This window comes from Corvus kubaryi, unplaced genomic scaffold, assembly GCF_017639235.1.
Source record: "Corvus kubaryi isolate FWS band 111438036 unplaced genomic scaffold, C.kubaryi_AGA036_p1.0 68, whole genome shotgun sequence".
In the NCBI taxonomy this organism is placed as follows: Eukaryota; Metazoa; Chordata; class Aves; order Passeriformes; family Corvidae; genus Corvus; species Corvus kubaryi.
Window position 1 is genome coordinate 12446232 of NW_024582056.1, and position 18340 is coordinate 12464571.

The following is an 18340-nucleotide window of genomic DNA, read 5'->3' on the forward strand; positions in this document are numbered from 1 at the left end:
TGGGAGTGTATGTGGTGTTCACAATAGAGTATAAAGCTGCATTCTTCTAACACTGCCATGAGGATTTGACCTATATCCTGGGTTGCCAGGCAAGCTAGTATAATCTTCCTGGTGTGATGATGCAAATCACATAAAATTATAATTAATGACAAAATAAAGACTCTCCCCTTGGGGACACATATAATTGCCATATGGTTATTAAGAGTAATTGCTCACAGATAGAGATATTTTTCCGCTCATTTAAATTCTTGAGTGAGAGATGAGTGAATTCAGAAATACTACTTCATTTACTTAGTAAACCAGGATAGGAATTCTGAGACCTGAGAATGCGGAGAATTCAAGATCCTCCATACAAGTCATATTTCCAGGAGTGCTGACATTCCATAAATCACACAGGGATCAATGAGTACTGCAGCATCTTCATGTAGCAAATTTGACTGTGTTTATTGAAGGCATAAGTGTGGGTTGGAAGTTTAACCAGAGGCATTTGCATTTGAAAAGCGTTGTCCAACTCTTCAGAGAATTGATATTGAAAGGGAATGGAGCATAGAAAAAAAATTAGCATTCCTAAACTGCTAGTAATCAGCTGATCTCTTTGAAATCATTGTGTTAGATCACATAATATGCTATCACCCTTCTGAAGGCAAGATGAAGGCTAAAATACTCTTTATCCAACTGGGGTGATAAAGTTTTCAGGTCAACTAGGTGGCCTTACTGAAACCACCTGTTTTTAAGAAAGATTTGATTTTCTTCAAGTGTTATTTAACCTAGGTAAGACCTAAAGTTTTTGTATCAGGACTGTCAGTTGTCCCAAGAACATATTTTCATTTTAGTTAAGGCTGGATTTTCTTCTCCTGAAGAGAAATATTTTTTATGTATGTTAAGTAAAAGATAGTGCCTTAAGTGTATTTGCTGTAACTTGTATTTTTCAGTAAAAAAGGCAAAAAAAAGTATACATTCTTTTCTTAACAATTAGAGCCTTTAGAGGGTGAACCTCAGCTCCAGAATTACTACATGTTCCTGTTTGCTGCACTGTTCTATGTTTGCATTGCTTGGAAATGGAGGAAAACAATAAAATGCAAGGTTTATACCAGTTCATGATTAAGGCACATGAATCCACTTTTCCTAGGGCTTTTTAGTGAATAGTGGAATTCTGGATGGTATTAATTTAAATGTCAGTGAGTTCATAGCCATAACAGGATACACTTCAGTACACAGATGAGCACCAGCAATTCCATGAAAATGATGCAGTTTAGCATATAGTAAAACCTTCTACAGATGATTCAGCCTCTTGAGAAAGTTATGATGGAACATCCACCACATGTTGACACTGCACTGCTATGACCTTCTTCACAATTACTCTGTTAATAACCAAATGTGTAAAAATTGGCTTCAGGAGGGCAAATACCACTCTGCAGTTGCTAGGTATGTGCAAGGACCAGCACAAATCCACTAAGGAGCTTTGTACAGAGCCTGAGATTTGTAAGTTCTTTGTGAGCATTTTGTGAAGAGCTTTCATGAGCATTTTGTACAAGACAGATAGTCCACTCTTACCACCTTTCTCTACAGCCAGTGTAAGAGCATGAGGGCTACAGCATAATGTCCCAGAAAGCTACCACTCAAAAGCAGAGCACAGACAGCAAACACAGTTCACCCCTTCTTTGTAGTTTCAGGGAGTGTTTGCTCCTCACATGGGTTTCTGAAAAATTTGAATCAGAACTTGCATGAATAACTAAGAAAAAAAGTCACAGAGCTTAGGAACTCTAAAACCAAATCAGATCCTGAAATCATTCTGGAGAAAGATGTGGTGGGGAAGACAGGTTAAGGAGCTTGTTACACAACACTCAATAATACGTTTATCTGACAGCCAAAAGATCATAAGAATTTTCTCAACACTCCTGCAATCAATCAGTGGTAAGTCTGAAACTGGGGAAATCCCAATACAAAAGTAGTAATACAATGGTTTATGAAATTACTTTCCTTCTATTGCTTTCAACTAACTAAAATCTCACTAGACACGTATTTGCACTTTAATGAGCTTAGCTCCCTAGAGTGCTCAGAAAATGGAAACAGCCTCCTAAACAACTTGGGTAGTTTAAGGATTGGCGTTTTCATCTTAAGTCCTTTTTTTGCATTACATAACAGAGAACAAACAAAATAACAATAATCTCATTTAATTACAAAATTACCAGACTCCTGATGGTGATGCTGCAGGTAAAGAGGTTCTAATTTAAAGGCACCTATTAAATCCGATCTTTTTTTCACCCTGTATAAAAAAAGAAAGAAATCAAATTGAGAAATTTAAGAATAAAGACTTAAGGGATTAAATTTCCACAAGAAGTGAAGTAAAATTGAATGTGTTTAAACTGGCATATTTCCTGAGCACAGCCTGTGCCATTTTCAGTGCTTTTTCACAGCCATATCAGTACTGTACTTACAAGTAGTTAAGTGTAAGGCTCAGCAGGAACGGGCAGCATGACTGCACGACTGCATATTTAAAAACAGACAAGAAACAGACATAGAGGATCTTTTTATGGTGATAGACGCTCACACCAGAATGTGAGACTAGCTGAAGCAATGTTAATGTTTGCAGTCAACAGAAGTTGTCTTGAAATTACTGCAGTACAAAGCTGCGTGGGAAGAGCTGTTGCTTCCTAAACACCGCACAGATCGCGCTGAGGCTGCGGGGGGTGCTGGCCACTGTCTCTCCGTGCTGCTGGGGAAGCAGCAGCAGCAGCCACCGGAAGGGACCAGCCACCCAGTCCTGCCTCAGGCTCCCCTCTTGTACCACCCTGCCATGAGCTGGATCCAACACACAATTCCTGACATTCTACAGCACAATGCTACACTGGGAAGCATAGCTTACTATTGCCAGCTAGGGGTGGTGTGACTGGACTGAGGTTCAAAAGCCAGTGTGTCCTTTTTAGGGAGAATAAGCTATGTTTTGCCAGTGATTAACAACAAGATTTTTCTGGTTCATGCCTCATGTTGTGTAAGACTGACTCACCTCCACAAATGTTGGGGTTTATAGAGGCAGAAGAAGAAGAAACCATAAATCAAATAGGGAAAGACTGTTACATCATTAGATTATGCCTATAAATATATTACAAAGTAAGCAAAAATCATATCAGCACAGGGATACTCTAAAAGACAAAAGTCCAAAGCTTTTTTCTGTGTTTTAATGGTTTAATATAGAATTGTAAATTTCTAAGTAAAAATCTAATTTCCAATATTTTAGTGTGTATGTATAAATGCACAGGCCAGTACATACTCCCACTCTCATGCACATTTAGACTGTGGTCATAAAACATCTTATTCAAACAAACAAAAAGCCTTCCTCTCCCTAATGGTCAGGGAAGTACCAAGGTAACAGCCAAGTATTTGCCTTCAGGTATGGGAAGTACATAACTGAAAATAAGTAAACTTATGCACATGACAGTAGTAACAGATTTTCAGATAAAATAAAAACAATTAATAACCTAACTATTGCTAGAAATGTCCTGTGGACAAAAGGAAGAAAACATTAACTGAAAAGAGGTTTAATTAGGATAAATATTTTTAACAAATTCTAAGTTGCTCTACTGTAGTTCATTTGAAATATTTGATTACTTTGCTATATTCGTGTTTCAGTAGCTCATTCTGTATGCAGCTAATCCAAGTTACAAGCAATGTGCTTAGCTGTTTTGTGAGAGCTTAATCTCTTCTCCTGTAAGATGCTGTATTAAACAATGGAACAGATGACTATTCTGCAGGAACATCTAGCTTAGAAGACACAAAAATGACATGGAAGTTTCCGTAGGCAGGGCACGCAGGAAGGGTGCTGCTGCATTCTGCAAGTAGGTCCACACCTCAGGCAAGTCCTAAGTGCTCAGGAGGTCCCCACCAGAGTGCTGAGTGCTCCAGGTCTCTGCCATAATGGTGGGCACCCACCTCAGAGCCAAGCCCAGTGTGTCTACGGAGGCAGCCCGTGAGAAGTCTGATGCTGCCAATCAGGCAGAACTGGTAAGGAAGGAGACATCAGTACAGCTGGTAGCTTGCAATGGATGCGCAGATACTTCTCCTGGAGAAAAGGCTGCGACCTGCACAAAGTGTGGATGACCTGTTGTGGCAGGTGGCTGCATTACAAGACACAGATAATAGGCTGTGTGGTAGTAGAGGGACTGAAACAGAGCTAGATGGCTCCAGAACCATAGGCTCCAGAACCATACACCTACAGTAGATAACTCTGAGCTTGAGACACCTTGGACAAAAGCAGGGCTCCAACCTCCACCCTCCAACATTCAGACCAAAATCAGGTATGATGCTTTAGAGGTTTTTGATGTCTGTGAGCAAGGCAAACAAGGAGAATGTACACCAGGAGGACATGGTGGTTACTGTAAAAAGAAATGCTGAGTGACTGTAGTGGGCAATTCCCTGTTAAGGGACTCTGAGGCACCCATCCACCAGCCTGAAAGATGTTCCTTGACTACCTCTCAAGATGAAAATCATAGGGCTAGTGATCTCCAGAAGTCCCTCCCAACCCTAAAGAATCTGTGATCCTGTGAATATGTACTTCACAAATGATACTGGTAAACTAGAATTGTTTTAAGGCTAATAGACCAAGACCTAGCTTAAGTAGCACAGATTCACATATTAAGTACTCATAATACAAAATGCACAACAAAAGTCCTGGTGAATAAAGTGATGAAAATCTGTGAGGAGTGACTTAGATGAATTGCACATCTGCAGCTTTTAACTGCCTCTCTATTTTGTGCATTTTTAGTGACAGATAAAAAGGTGACCTCATATTATGAACCAACAGGAAAATTTCACTTCTGTTTGTGTTCAAGTGGATCATTCAAATTTTTTCAGTTGAAGTCAGGAAGTGAAATACAATTTCATTTCAAGCAGTTTCCAAGGCCAGGCTGGATGGGGCTTTGAGCACCTTGGGCGAGTAGAAGGTGTCCCTGACCATGGCAGTGGGGTTGGAAGTAGATGACCTTTAAGTTCCCTTTCAACCCAAACTATTCTGTGTTCTATGATCTACAGGTAAGTATTTCCTGTAAGCACCTTCTTTCAGTTACTGAAACACCCTTCCCAATCAAAAGTTAACACTTAAACCCTGAAAAGAGTAATAAAAATCAAAAATATCAAGACTTTGCAAAATTATTATTTTTATTCCCTCTGAATGAAGATACTTCTTCCTATTTTATAATATTCCAGAGTATCAATTAAACAAGTCAGGCAAAACTGACTGTAGTTTCAAGACAAAGTCTCTAAAGGACTCTAATATTTGAATATAGAAAATACACCCTTCTTGGACTGGCTGTATTAAATTCCTTTTTATAGGAAATTGACTGCTCTTTTCTGTACATCAGGAAGTCTGAGAATATTTTACAAAAGGTTTATAATGAAATTGCCTCCAAATCTGAAATGACATCAGTGCCACATATTGCACTGAGTAGTTTAATAATTACATTACAGATCTAATGGGTAGATTATTTTAATCAGTTTGCAGTGAAAAGAAATGTGAATGTTTACTGGGGAAAGTGCTGAGGAGTCTGGGTTATTTTGAAGTCTGCCCATCAGTGGAACTCAGATTACTTTGATTCTGAAATGGTGTTCAGTGTTTGCTGAACTCTTTCCATACTACCATAGTATCATGCTTAATACTTTTCATGGATCCTAAGAGGACTATGTATCCTTCACAGTTACTTTTTCTTACCATCCTTTATTGTTACTTTTCACCTTCTCAGGGAGTGTAACAGTTGGTAAAACAAGTGAATTTTGGACATGGGTCTTAGAATTAGCTGGACAATGGACTTGGCTTTAAGTCAAAGAGTTTAAAGTGTACATTTATTCTGTATTAAGTGAATAACCCCTATACATAAATGCCTTGCTGAATCGAAGCCCGAGTGGCTTTAGTTGTGAAACTTTTACTCAGAGTAAGGAGACGTTGCAAGATCTCTTCAGAGTCCTTGTATTGGAATATTCCTACCTATGAAAACAAGCATTTTATGCAATGGTTTATCTAAAAAAAAACCAACAAGAAACAAAATGCAGACAAATACTTTCCTAAGTCTAAAGTCTAAGCTTTACTAGGAATAACCTAAAATCATCTGAGATGGGAACTCACAGTGTGATTGCATATACCTTGTTTTACTGGAAAACCAGGTAAAATGCCTTTAACATAGTTCCACAGAGTTTTCAGGGAAAGCAGAATTAATGAGAAACTAAACTGTTAGGGAATAGACAGTGGTTCCTAATTGTTCTACAAGCATCAAAGAGAATGATAGTGTATTGTCTTATTTGCAAGTGGCTCTGTTTTTAACAGTGTCTTTGAGTGATAAGAAAAAGATGGGAGGAACTAGCAAAGGAGTTTGTTTCATCATCTTCCTACTTCCTTATACACAGAGACACAGCACACTGTGGGGTGCTGCCACTACTGATGAATTAAGGTCAAAATGTAAGCCATCTACCCTAAGGAAAAGAAAAAAAACCTAATGTATTGGAAGATTTGAAATGACTGCACCAGCTGAAATATTAAAGTAAAAACCATAATATCTAACCTGAAAAGTCTACTTTGCCAGGGAAATTAAAAGGGATGAAGGTTAACCAAAAGCAACTGAGGGACCATTGTCTTACATTTATTCTTCTTTTAAATAAGGTGACCTATTTCTGGATGATGTTTTGGAGTCTTCTTTTTTTTTGCTTTTGCAAATTTCCTTCTATTATAACTGAAATTAATATTTTCATTTAGTTTGATAAATAGTCTGCATTTGTTGAATAGCTATTTTGCTAATAAGTATCATTAGTTGTGATGCTGGTAAGCGTTTAGTTTGGGACAAAATAGGATCATCTACTATGGAATGTTCTTAACAAACCCATGCTATTATTACTGCCATGATACTTTGCTTTGTTTGAAAGTATGTCTGTGAGTTTCTATTTTGGCATCTTTTAATATCAAAATGTTGTCTCTGGTGTCATCTGGGAAAATTGAAAGTCACTACAAAATTGCATAAATAGTCCTTTTTGAAATCAGCTGCTTTTCATCAGCCAAATCTTAAAACATTTTTAGAAAGGCTTTTAAAAGAATCAAAGCTCAAACCAAAAGAAATTTTATGGAAAAGCAAGAGAAGAAAAAAAAAAAGCCCTGTTTAGCATGCTGTTCATTGCACTGATATCTTTAAAGTAAGGTTTTTTATTTACATTTTAAACAGCCCCAAAATGGATTATGTATAAATCTGCAGACTTTTTGGGACTTCTCTCTCTTTCTGGAACATAATGCAGAGCTCAGGCCTATTTCTAAGTTTCATGGTTTTGAACCTTGGATTAAATGAAAGTTTGAATTCTGTAAATGATTTATAAGAGTTAAAGCTATCCAGTTCTCCTCATTTCAATAGAGAAATGTAACTAAATGTCTACTGCTAGAAAGGAAGACTAATATAACCCCAGTTTTGTCTTTTGTAATGTTTCCCTTTACTGTAATACTTACCACATAGCAGAGCAGTCAAAATTCACTAGGAGCCATTTGTGAGGATTGAAGTTAAATGAGTCTGCAAACTGAGAATAGATAAATAAAAACAGAATTATGAAAGAGAAAAGGATCCACTTGCTAATGATACAACTTTGTCAAATTGTCTGTGTAACTATGAATCAGTTCCTGAACTGGGTCTTTAAAATGTTCATACTGATGTCACCTTATTTAGAAACTGCTGTAGTTCAATCTTCATTTATTTTGGGAGTGGAATTCACGTTAGGTATGCAGTTAGGCTAGTGGTATTATCAACATTACGAGCACTTGTTTACAATTACACTTTCTAGATACATATATATGGAAAAGTATATATCTTATTGTGAACTAAAATAAATAAATAAATCTGCATACTCAGAAACATTCACTGGGGTTCATATCACATTTTCCAATAACAATTCCCTAAGCTTTCTATTTCCAAGAATATTAAAATAATATATGCAAAATTCAGATATATAGCAATAAATTATATATGTAATTCCGAATCTGCACATCATGTTCCTTCAAAAAATTACAACTGACTAGGAATTTTTTTTTCTTTTTTTTTTTTTCTGACAGAGTATTTTCTTTCAGTAGAAATTATTGTTTCATTTAAATCAAAAGAAAAATGACCAAAGAGTAAGCACTCGCAATACATATTTATACACCATGTGCCTGGCCTACTTTACTTGACATATGTTTAGGTGGGGCATCAGAAGAAAGCCGGGTGGGTAAGATGGACACCATGTGGGAAAGGCTTCATCCATGTTTTCTGTTTTAACAAAGGCAGAAGTCACCAGCCTTAAAAAGCCTGGGATGGGGACCTGGCAGCATCAAGGTCTGACTATTCCATATAGCACTTTTCTGTTCTCATTTGCTTCTCATAACCTTCCCTGTCATCTGTAAACAATTAATAATTGCTCTAATAAGAGAATATTATCTGTCTATCTATCTATCTATACATCCATCTAGCTATCACCCTGTACTATGCAAGGTAGGAAACCTATTCATGGTTGTTAAATATTTACTCTTATGACAAATGCTGGCCCAGACAAGGGATGCTGTTTCATTTCCTTCAGGAACCAATAACAATAATTTTAAAAATATTCCCCCACAGGAAATTACAACAAGCTTCATTTGCTGATAAGAAAGAGACAGAAAGAAATGTTTTATTTGTGAGGGGGTTTTCCCTCCTCTTCTTCATTAGTCACTGCCTATCAGTGCTGTGTTTAAACTTCTGGCTTTACCAAACAGTAATATTTTCTCCACTGACATGGAAGACAAGGACTTATCTGACTGTCTGAGGGGAGCAGCAGGAAATTGAAGTATTCTTATCTAAGCAACTGAATGCCAAGTAGCTCAGCAAGGCGGCGGAAAAGGAACAGCAGTGCTGTTGGGGGAATATTTCATTTAGGTCTCCTGGTTATTAAACCCTGTCTGTTTGAGATACAGCTACTGGCTCTATACTATATGATTTTCAGGATGTAAGAAAAAGAACAGACATAATGAGCTCATTAATTTGTCAAAATTATTATTTTTTTCCTCTTTCTTTGTGTAATGTAGAATTAGGATGTCACAAATATGTCTTTAGCGACGTTTGGGAAAAAGTTCCTCTTTTCTATTTGTTGATTCAGTACTACTTGCTATTCTGAATGACAAACTTCTTATAGAGAGGTGCTTGCATACTCCCAGTATAAACCAGTAAAAATTTAAGTAACATAATAGAATACACAGGGATTTGTAGTGCAAACCGAGGTGCAGCTTACTCGGAGATTCTGGAAGAGCCATTAATCTTGGGTGCATAAGAAACCCACAAATTCTATGAAAGAGCAAGGTTTCAGCAGGCTGCTAGAGAAAAAACACTCATTCACCTCCACTCCATTTAAAAGATGCCTGAATTCAGGGCAGATGAAAGCACTCCCCGCATAGGCTGCATCAATATGCATCCATATATTTTCCTTATTACCTAAAAAAATAATTGAAGGAAATAAATTAAACAGCAGATTAAAAAGCCCAATTAATTTGCATGAAACCAAGTGCCTGAGAGATTTCTCTTTGATGCTATTATTTTCCCAATTTAAAATTAAATTAAGAGATTAAATGTTTCCACCATCTGGGTTTTCATTAATATATAAAAATGTATATATAACGTATTCTTTTTCCTTCCCACTTCTGATGGAACAAAGTTACAGAACCATAGAATATCCTACGTTGGAAAGGACCCAAAAGGATCATCATCTCTAGGTTTCTCTTACTAAAATTCAGCAACATAAATTATTTTGTGGTTTTGATTTAAGAACCATTATAAAATACACTTTAAAAAAAACGTATCTAGAGATTTAGCTATCGTATCTATGGTAATAAAACTACTTTAACAGAAGGAGCTAGAATATTAGCTGTGCTCCCCACTTCTAACTCATGAATCACAAACATGTTTCTAAACAGTGTTTTTTACATATTGATAAATGTGCATGCACATGCTTTTGAATTATGTGCAGCAAACTATTTATTTCAAGGACAGAGATATTTATGCAAAAGCAAGCACTGACATGCTAAGAAAGTGCTACTTTTGATTAATCACTGAATGGTTTCTACAGAAATATTTTGGCATATGAACAGCTCACATATACTCTGTAATTTAGTATTCACAGTCTACTAGAGATCACTGCTTTAATGCACTCAGTAACAATTCTGGTCTACCAGTTGATGGCTGAAGCCCACATAACATCTGTAAACTGGTCACCAAATAATTCTGATGGTTATTTCCACATAGAGAGGTATATCCATTGAGATCTGCAGTTGGGCACCAAGTTCATGCTGAAATTTGCCTTCTTGTGAACAAAATTTTGGTTTTGCATGAATTTCTGGGAAAAGCTAATAAAATACTATTCACAGCATCCACAACTTAGGTTTATTTGAACACATGTTAAAAGTTTAACTGATTATCTATTTTTCTATATATACTTGGTTTGAGACACTGCCTTTATATCACAGGACTACTGCTCATGTATGCTAAGGAGAAAATTAAGCAGAAAAGCTAGCATGAGACTTCTGACTTCACTGCCATGGTTCTGCTGGGTTCTGCTGCACAAGCAGGGGATGACTGAGGTGAAAAACGATTACTTGCTATGCCTAAACTTATTGGTGTCACTGTTTTATTAGGTCAGGTCTATAGGAATAACCCAAACAGCAAAAGAATCTGTAGCTGCTAAGCAGACTACTAGGAACCTGTTTAAAAAGAAAGATTGGGTAAAACTGAGTCTCTGAGGCTTGTGCTGAAGGGCAGGAGACCTCACAGAGCTGTGTAAAAGTGACCACCACATAAGCTCCAAAGTTTTTAACCTCACCGGAGTAAATTAACAGGACATCAAATCAAGCTGTGTTTCTATGAAGCTGCTTCCAGGTGCTTACATCTATGGTTTTCCTGTTCTAAATGAACACTTGAAGAGATATGGTGCACTTTGGTAGCATTCACATCAGCCAGCAAATGTGTGCTTTTGACCAAGCCCTGCTGCAGATCAAAGCTTGACACAACAAACCATAACTCAGAAACACTTAGGAAGAGTCCATGACTCAACCACTGTATTAAACACCCTGGCATTTGTCCTATTTTCTTGAAAGAGGAAGGAAATTGGGGAGGGGAGAGTAAGGATTAAGAATACATGGGGATTTTTGGTGCATATTTCCCTACTTTTTATAGTTGTTAGAACCACGCAGAAACAAAACACTTAGTGCAGAGCAGAATTAAGAGTTCGACTTTTCCCCAGTTTCCAGCATTGCTCTAGATGCACTTGCAGGTAGAAGGGCTAGAAGAAAAATGTTACAAACTGAGGCACTTACAGTAATGCTTAACTGACAGTGTTCCAAAATATACCCCCCCAGAAAAGAAACCCTTGAGGCAATGTCTCCTAACTCTTTTAACAGTTTGAGAATGCACATTTGCTGCTTGACCTAATATTAGAAATAAAACTATAACTGAAGGTCTCATCTATAAGTTGCTTTATTGGATTTGGACACAGACTCTGCATAATGTCCTGGAAATGACTCAGCATGGCTTACACTGGTATCTGCAATTTTAGAAAGAAGCAGTGAAGACTTACAAATAGGACCCAGTTCTAACAATTTGTCAAAGGAGCAGCAAGGGGTGGTTCCAAGTGTTGCACAGAACTGTAGAGCCAAAAAACAAAAAAACAGTGTTACAGCATAGAAAATTACCAAATGAGAAAAGCTGTCTCCAAAGGCAGCAATAAACAAAAAGAAGAGATTATAGGGCAAAAAACTGATGTTAGTCATTACCTGCCCTTGGTGGAATTTTTGACTGTGGGTGGGTTTTTTCCAAAGCGCCTGTAACAGTCCATTGAAGTAGATGCATAAAATCAAATTTTAATATAAAATTGAGTGATAAGTACTATAATATAGTACAGTATTGTGCCAATGCTATTTTTTATATAGTTTCTATATGTTCCACATGCTTATCGTGTGGCTCAATACTACCCTAACACATGCAAATCCCATCAAAACGATTTGCAGTTCAGGGTATATAAGCAAGTTCTGAACTTGAGCAACTCAAAGGTGCTGGAATTATTGTTGACAGAATAGATAGACAAATGTTGCTGTCTTGATAAGAGCCACAGCTCTGCAACAGAGATTTGTAACAAATTTATGCTCAAGAGATCTGCAACCTGGAACCTGTTCACTAGTAGCATATGTTCACTATTTGGCTTGCAAGACTTTTTCCCAGAGAAACTTCTTCTCCCAGATTCCTCCTAAAACACTGGAACAGTTCTTCCTTCGTTCTGTTAATGCCTCATTTAATGTATTCTTCTGTGTGACCAGTGGCCCAAAAGAAGAGGCAAAATAAATGCTGAAGTTTCACAGTAGAAAGAGAACATAACTAGGTGAAAATGAGCTATTGAAATTTACTTGCAATATGCAGGTAGAATTTTTACCAAAAAAAACCAACTACCAAGGGCATATAAACATTATTTTATTTTTCATTGCTACACTTATGTTTTAAACACCCTGTCTTATTTTTGAAAGCACTAATAAAGGCTGAGTCTGGTTTTTGTCTTGTACTAGATTTTTACATAATAAAAGACACTTTACAGTTTAAATAGACAAAGTATGCTGTGTTTTAGTCAGAGTATTAAAGTACAAAAGAATTAGATAATTTATCCAAGGTCACACTTAAACTATAGTACAGCTAGGAGATGATTATAAAATGCCAAGCCCAGAATTTTGCTTTTTTTAGTTTAGTATTTCTGATTACCTTTTCTGCCAAGTACACCATCAATGCAACATATTTTGCTCCTACAGTTTTACCCTATATACCTGGAACTAGCCACATTTTTCTGTGTGTATGTCTGCCCACATCCCTTAGCAAATTCATAGTGAGACCAGTAAGAAGAGAAAGGAAAACATAAATACTTGTCCATCCACCAGACTTTTCAAGAAACAAACGTTCTGTCACAGCAAAACTTGAAAAAAGTCATTATTAAAATAATAAAGGGACAATTCAGTATTTCTTCTATATTAAGCTACTAAGAACCAGAGTTTGAAACAAATACAGTTCTGAAAATGAGAAGCATATTGTATGTATACAGTTAGTAAAATCGTGAGATAACATATTTTTCCCTCAAGATAATCTAATCTTTGTCTATACTGGGCCCTCCTATATTCCTGAAACACATGAGAAAAACAGAAAAATTGAAGTGCCTTGAGGTACGTTTATGACTTCTCTGGAAGACTCATCACCCTCTGAGAGAGGCTGCTTTGAAAAGATTGCAGGATTTTTTTTAATAGAAATAAATTTGGTCCCTATTTTTCCTAAGAAGGCACATATGTATGGAGTGAAAATATATTTATCACATTGTTGTCTGCCTAGAATGTTCCAGAAGAAACCTGCATTTCATCTTTGGCTGAACTACAGATCTATACATTGGATCACAAGAAATGGAGGGTACCATGATGAAAATGACAGTTTTTCCATATGCATAAAGATATAACCCATTGGATTGGGAAATAAACAAAAAGAGTGCACTACAGACTTAACTCTGCTTTTACACATATATTTTATGGTAATATGGTATGGATTTTCTGACATGATTAGAGTGAAATTGTCTTGGTTAGTCCACCAATTAAAATAACAATGGAAATTTCACCACAAAAAGTTACACATTTTTGTTATTAGTGTTGTACTGCAGTTTAGGTATTCTTCTTCTAATCAGGATGAGGGGTATGTTTTTTCAGTGAGAGATTATATGAGTTAAAACATATGCTTACTTGTTTAAATAGTGTCTTATTCTGAAAAGTATACCTCAATTTCTAAAATAATTTTGTTTTCCTCTCTGCAGGTGTCTAAGCCTCAAAGCTACTTGCTTTAATTCTCAGAAACCACTTAAAGTGACAGTGTCTGCTCTTGTCAGGACTCTCATCACCCCGCCTCAGTACTACAGAATCAACCTAACTCAATTTGTAGCCTGTGTAACACCAGAAAAATCACATTTGCGCAAAGGGCAGGGGACAGGCTGCATCACAGAAATGGGACTGATGGCTCAGTATAGCCTGCAGGCCTTTTCCTTTTCAGGTTGTGCACTTCAAATTTGACTCAGCCCTTGGTTGTGAATACAAAGCAGCTAAAATGCTTGCCTCAGTCAACTCATGTATTACTTTCCTGAAATGGAGACCTATGTCAGGAAACATGCATGAATCTTTATGTTTCCTGAGAGCAATTACTCTTAATCTTTTCAACGGGAAGACCTCCTACAGCTTTTGAAAAAGATGTGGACACATTTTGCATGGTTCCACCACAAAGCTTTTCATTTGCAAATAACTAAAATGAGGCAGAACTTTCAATGGTCACTTACTGTTTTTATTTTCTCCTATTCAGTTCTTGCTAGCTTGCACTCATGAGAATGTCTGGGGCCTGAAGAAAACTGCAACAGTTCTCTAAACCACCATTCAGTATTTTACAGAACAGCAGTCATTCACAAACCAGGGGTTAAGAAACATCACCCCAGACATCTGTACATGTCTCAAGAATGCTTCTTCCAAATGGAAATCTGTGGTCAGGATCTAAGTGTTAACTTCTACTAAAAAGATGGCTCCTCTGTCAGTCTGATTCTGATTTATTGTTTCCTGAGTGAGTCTGGATACAAACAGCCTGCTTCTTAATATCCTGCAGATCATCATTCAGAAGAGTCATTTCATCTAGAACCAGAGAGATTTCATGCTGGGCAGCAGGCAATTGTGTTGTAGCAGCTTTATATGGTTGAGGTCGCTGAAGTATATTGTACCTTGCATATGCCAGCTGCAATCTATCAGTGCTGACTTATGAAAGACAGCACAAAGCTCACAGGCCACTTACACACATTCAGGTAAACTAAGCTTGAATGCAGTGGGCACTCTATATGAGTTTAGAAGTGCTTAACTTAGTGGTCTTCACTTCTGAGCATCCCAGCTAACCTTCAGCCAGCACAGAGGCCTGTCTCAAGCTGGGAGCATAGGGCACAACTGAGAGAGGCATTTACACATGGGCTCAACCACCAGTGTGTGTTTACAATTAATGAAATGGACATGACTTCAGCACGTGCTTTAAAGCTCCCCCTGAACTCAGGGCCAGCTGAAGGGCTGCACATCATCCATGCTGGGAAATGGCTCCTCAGCAAATTATGGCAACTTTAGTGCCTCAACACCTGACGTGGTTAAGCGCTTTGTTTGCACAGTCTGCTTGCTTTAGCATATGAAAATATCTCTGTTTCAGTTTCTGCAGAAGTATTTTGAAAGAGACAAATTTTAAAAAGTCTGAACTTAGAAATAAAAGAAAGAAAATAAAAGTAGAGATCTGGGTACCCTAGTGGCAACAGCTTTTACTGAACAAAATGATAGACATATTAATAGTGCTACAAGATATTTACGGTGAGTAGGAATGCAAAGATTCCTTTTAAAGACAATGCCTCTCCCCAAAAAAGGCTGGCTGCCAAATCCTATGTATGTGAAAAGCAAACCTTTAATTAACAGATTGCTGTAATGACAGAACCTGTTTCACATCAAGCAAACCTGACCCTGATTCTCCATTCACCTCTACAGGGAAAGCACTGCTATCAAGTTCAGTATAATGATTCTTCATTTATTCATTAAGTGTAAGAGGAGAAACATGCCTATAAGGCATTGCAACTTACTTGTATTTTCTTTTTAATCCCTTACAAAACTTTTTCTTGTTGCTAAGGGAGACCGTAACAGTTTGGATGCAAACAAGACATCTTCATTAGGAATGATGTCTCTGCTGTCACAAGTCTCTTCAGGCAGAATTTCTTCCATCAAACTTGTTGCTTTGATGTTGAATCACTCCCTTTAGCGAAGGATCATTGAATACGGGGAGACAAGGAATCAAGTGGCTGTAAGGTGTTTCCTTGGCAATGTGCATATCTTTGTCGCCAAAACAAAATACAACAGCACCAAATTACTCAAGAACAAAAGAAATGGAAAGGCTTTTGAAATCTGCAAGAAAAGGGAGCACTAATACAGTGCATGGACTGCTGCTCAGCATGACAGAGAATTAACACACCGTTTGAGTTAAGAGGCCAACCATACCGATAATGAGATCGAGTTTAATCTAAGCGGACATGTTTTATGTATACAAATAAATGGAAGACTTGATACAGGCTGTATTAACTCAGGCAGAGCCTCTACTGTCTTTGAAAGCTGGTTTTGCACAGCTAAACAAACAGAGGAAGAAAAACAGCAGTAAATCACCTTTTGTAAAGGTGTCACTGAATTAATAAATTAGAATTTTTTATTTCCTCTTGCTATGCATAGAAGAATTAATAAGGCATGAATATCTATGAGGGGAAAGTTGTATTTTTTTTGCTAATGGACAAAAGCTGAGGAAAAAACACATTAACTTTATAGTTACTGCATGAAGATGTGATATCGTACTGTACTTGTAATTATTTACAATTAACAGTGAGATACACAAACAGGATCTTGTGCAAGGTATTATGAGCTGGGATCATAACACAGAGAAATAAAACACACCCTGTGGCATGTTCTTCACCTCAATAGGTGCATCCCACAGAAAAAAGTTCTTTTTGGAATCCCTAGAGATGTTTTATTTCTCAGTCAGAATCTTGTTATATTGTAAAGCAATTGACAGGATGTGCTTGGTCATTCTAAGGACTTGCTGCTTCTAGGCAGCCTAGAAATTAGCAGCATTCTGCACATTTGAAAACCACTTCTCACTCTAGTAATCCTCATACTACATAAAAACATTCTCTAAAGGTTAATAACAAGAAGAGTAAAAAGATTATATTTTCAAAAGAGCTTGGTGAAATTTAAGCTTCTTTGGCCCATTTGGCACTTATCCATGACTATAAGCAAGCTTAATCTTCTAATTCTTCTGAAAACAGTTCATAGAAAATTTAAGTCATATTATCCCTTTTCAAAATGTTAGAAGACTAAAGAAAAGAAACAACCATTGTCAGACATGACTTTTGTGGGTAAAAAAAGTGACTTATTTTTCAGTCTCTTAAAAAATCCCATTTCTGAAATTCTCAGTTTCTAAATTAGTTGTGTGGGGGTTTTTCTCTTCAGTTTTTGTTCAGTGGAGGCCAGTAAAAACATATTCTTTGTAGCATATTATACCCATTAATAGATCTATACACCCCATGGTCTGTATCAAGTTTAGTAGAGCATAATGCTTGGAAGTGAAAAAAGAATTTTACTGATGATGTACAAAACCACAATAGAAGTTACCTACTTCATGGGAAAAAACCAAATGGCAAAATCTTGTTTTAACTTGAAGTAATAACATGGTGTTCTGAACTGGCAGGAGGAGTAGATCTGATGAATAAGCAAATGTTCTTTTTGATCAGGTACTTATCATGGTAGAACCAAACTTTAGAATTTTATCTAATCTAACAATGCTCTACGTCAAAAATTGGGGGATTTTGATCTTAAGCTACTGAGACATAACTATATTTGCCTTTGCTGTCCTGCTGTGGAAGCAGGCATCTCTGGAAAAGGAAGTGGAGAGATAACAAGAAATGGTGACACCTAAAGTTTCCACAGCTGCATTCCCTATAGCTCACTTGTTAGAGATTAGTTACATACAAGTACCTGACTGACAATGTCTGATCTCGATGATATTTGGGGTATATTATGGAGGTTCATTTCTTTGCTGAAGTAGTATCAAAGGGAAACTATTGTTTCTTGAAGACACTTGAGCTTGAGATAGCATCATTTAATTTATTGCCTTTAAACTTGTTTTATTTGTAAGTAAGTTGGAACCTGAAAAATAAAGGCAAACAGTTCAGAATTCAGGGGTTAGGAGATTATAACACTGCAGGACTACATACAACTACAAAATTGACCCCAAACATAATTTTACTGAGAATTGCAACCAGCTGCTCCAATTAGTTTCTCCTCCTGCACAGAAAGGCATGTGAAGAACACTCATGGAACCTCTCCTAGTATTCTAACTCAGCTGCCTATCAGTGCCTCTGTTAGGGATGAGATCATCTATTCATGTCAAAAGCGTCTTAACAGAAGCATTAAATCCACTGATTAATTAAAATCCAGTACTCACAAAGAATGGTATAAGACCAGCAGCTTTGTCTTCATCCAGAACTTTCTTCAGGGCTGAACCACAAACACTAAATGTGTCATCTGAAGGAACATTTTTAATCTTCACAGCGCCAATCAGTGCAGCCCTTTCCACAGATGAATGAGCCTAGAAGGAAATGGGCAAGTTTTAAGACCAACACCTTTTACTGGAATGTAAGACGTTCATCTGAATTTACAAAGAAAACAATTAAGTCCTTTCAAGTAAAGGCATACTTGAGATCCTTG

General features: G+C 37.1%; 1 protein-coding gene across 7 annotated transcripts in view; it reads right to left on the reverse strand.

Annotated features, from left to right (window-relative positions):
• DDC (dopa decarboxylase) overlaps nt 1–18340 on the reverse strand; it is a 73951-nt gene that overhangs the window by 17275 nt on the left and 38336 nt on the right. For all 7 annotated transcript variants that reach the window (XM_042048841.1, XM_042048838.1, XM_042048836.1 and 4 more), the window contains 5 exons: nt 18078–18221; nt 11593–11659; nt 9364–9458; nt 7475–7542; nt 2190–2266 (listed from right to left, as the gene is read on the reverse strand). In XM_042048841.1, coding sequence (XP_041904775.1) covers nt 2190–2266; nt 7475–7542; nt 9364–9458; nt 11593–11659; nt 18078–18221 — 451 coding nt within the window. The remainder of the gene's footprint in view (nt 1–2189; nt 2267–7474; nt 7543–9363; nt 9459–11592; nt 11660–18077; nt 18222–18340) is intronic.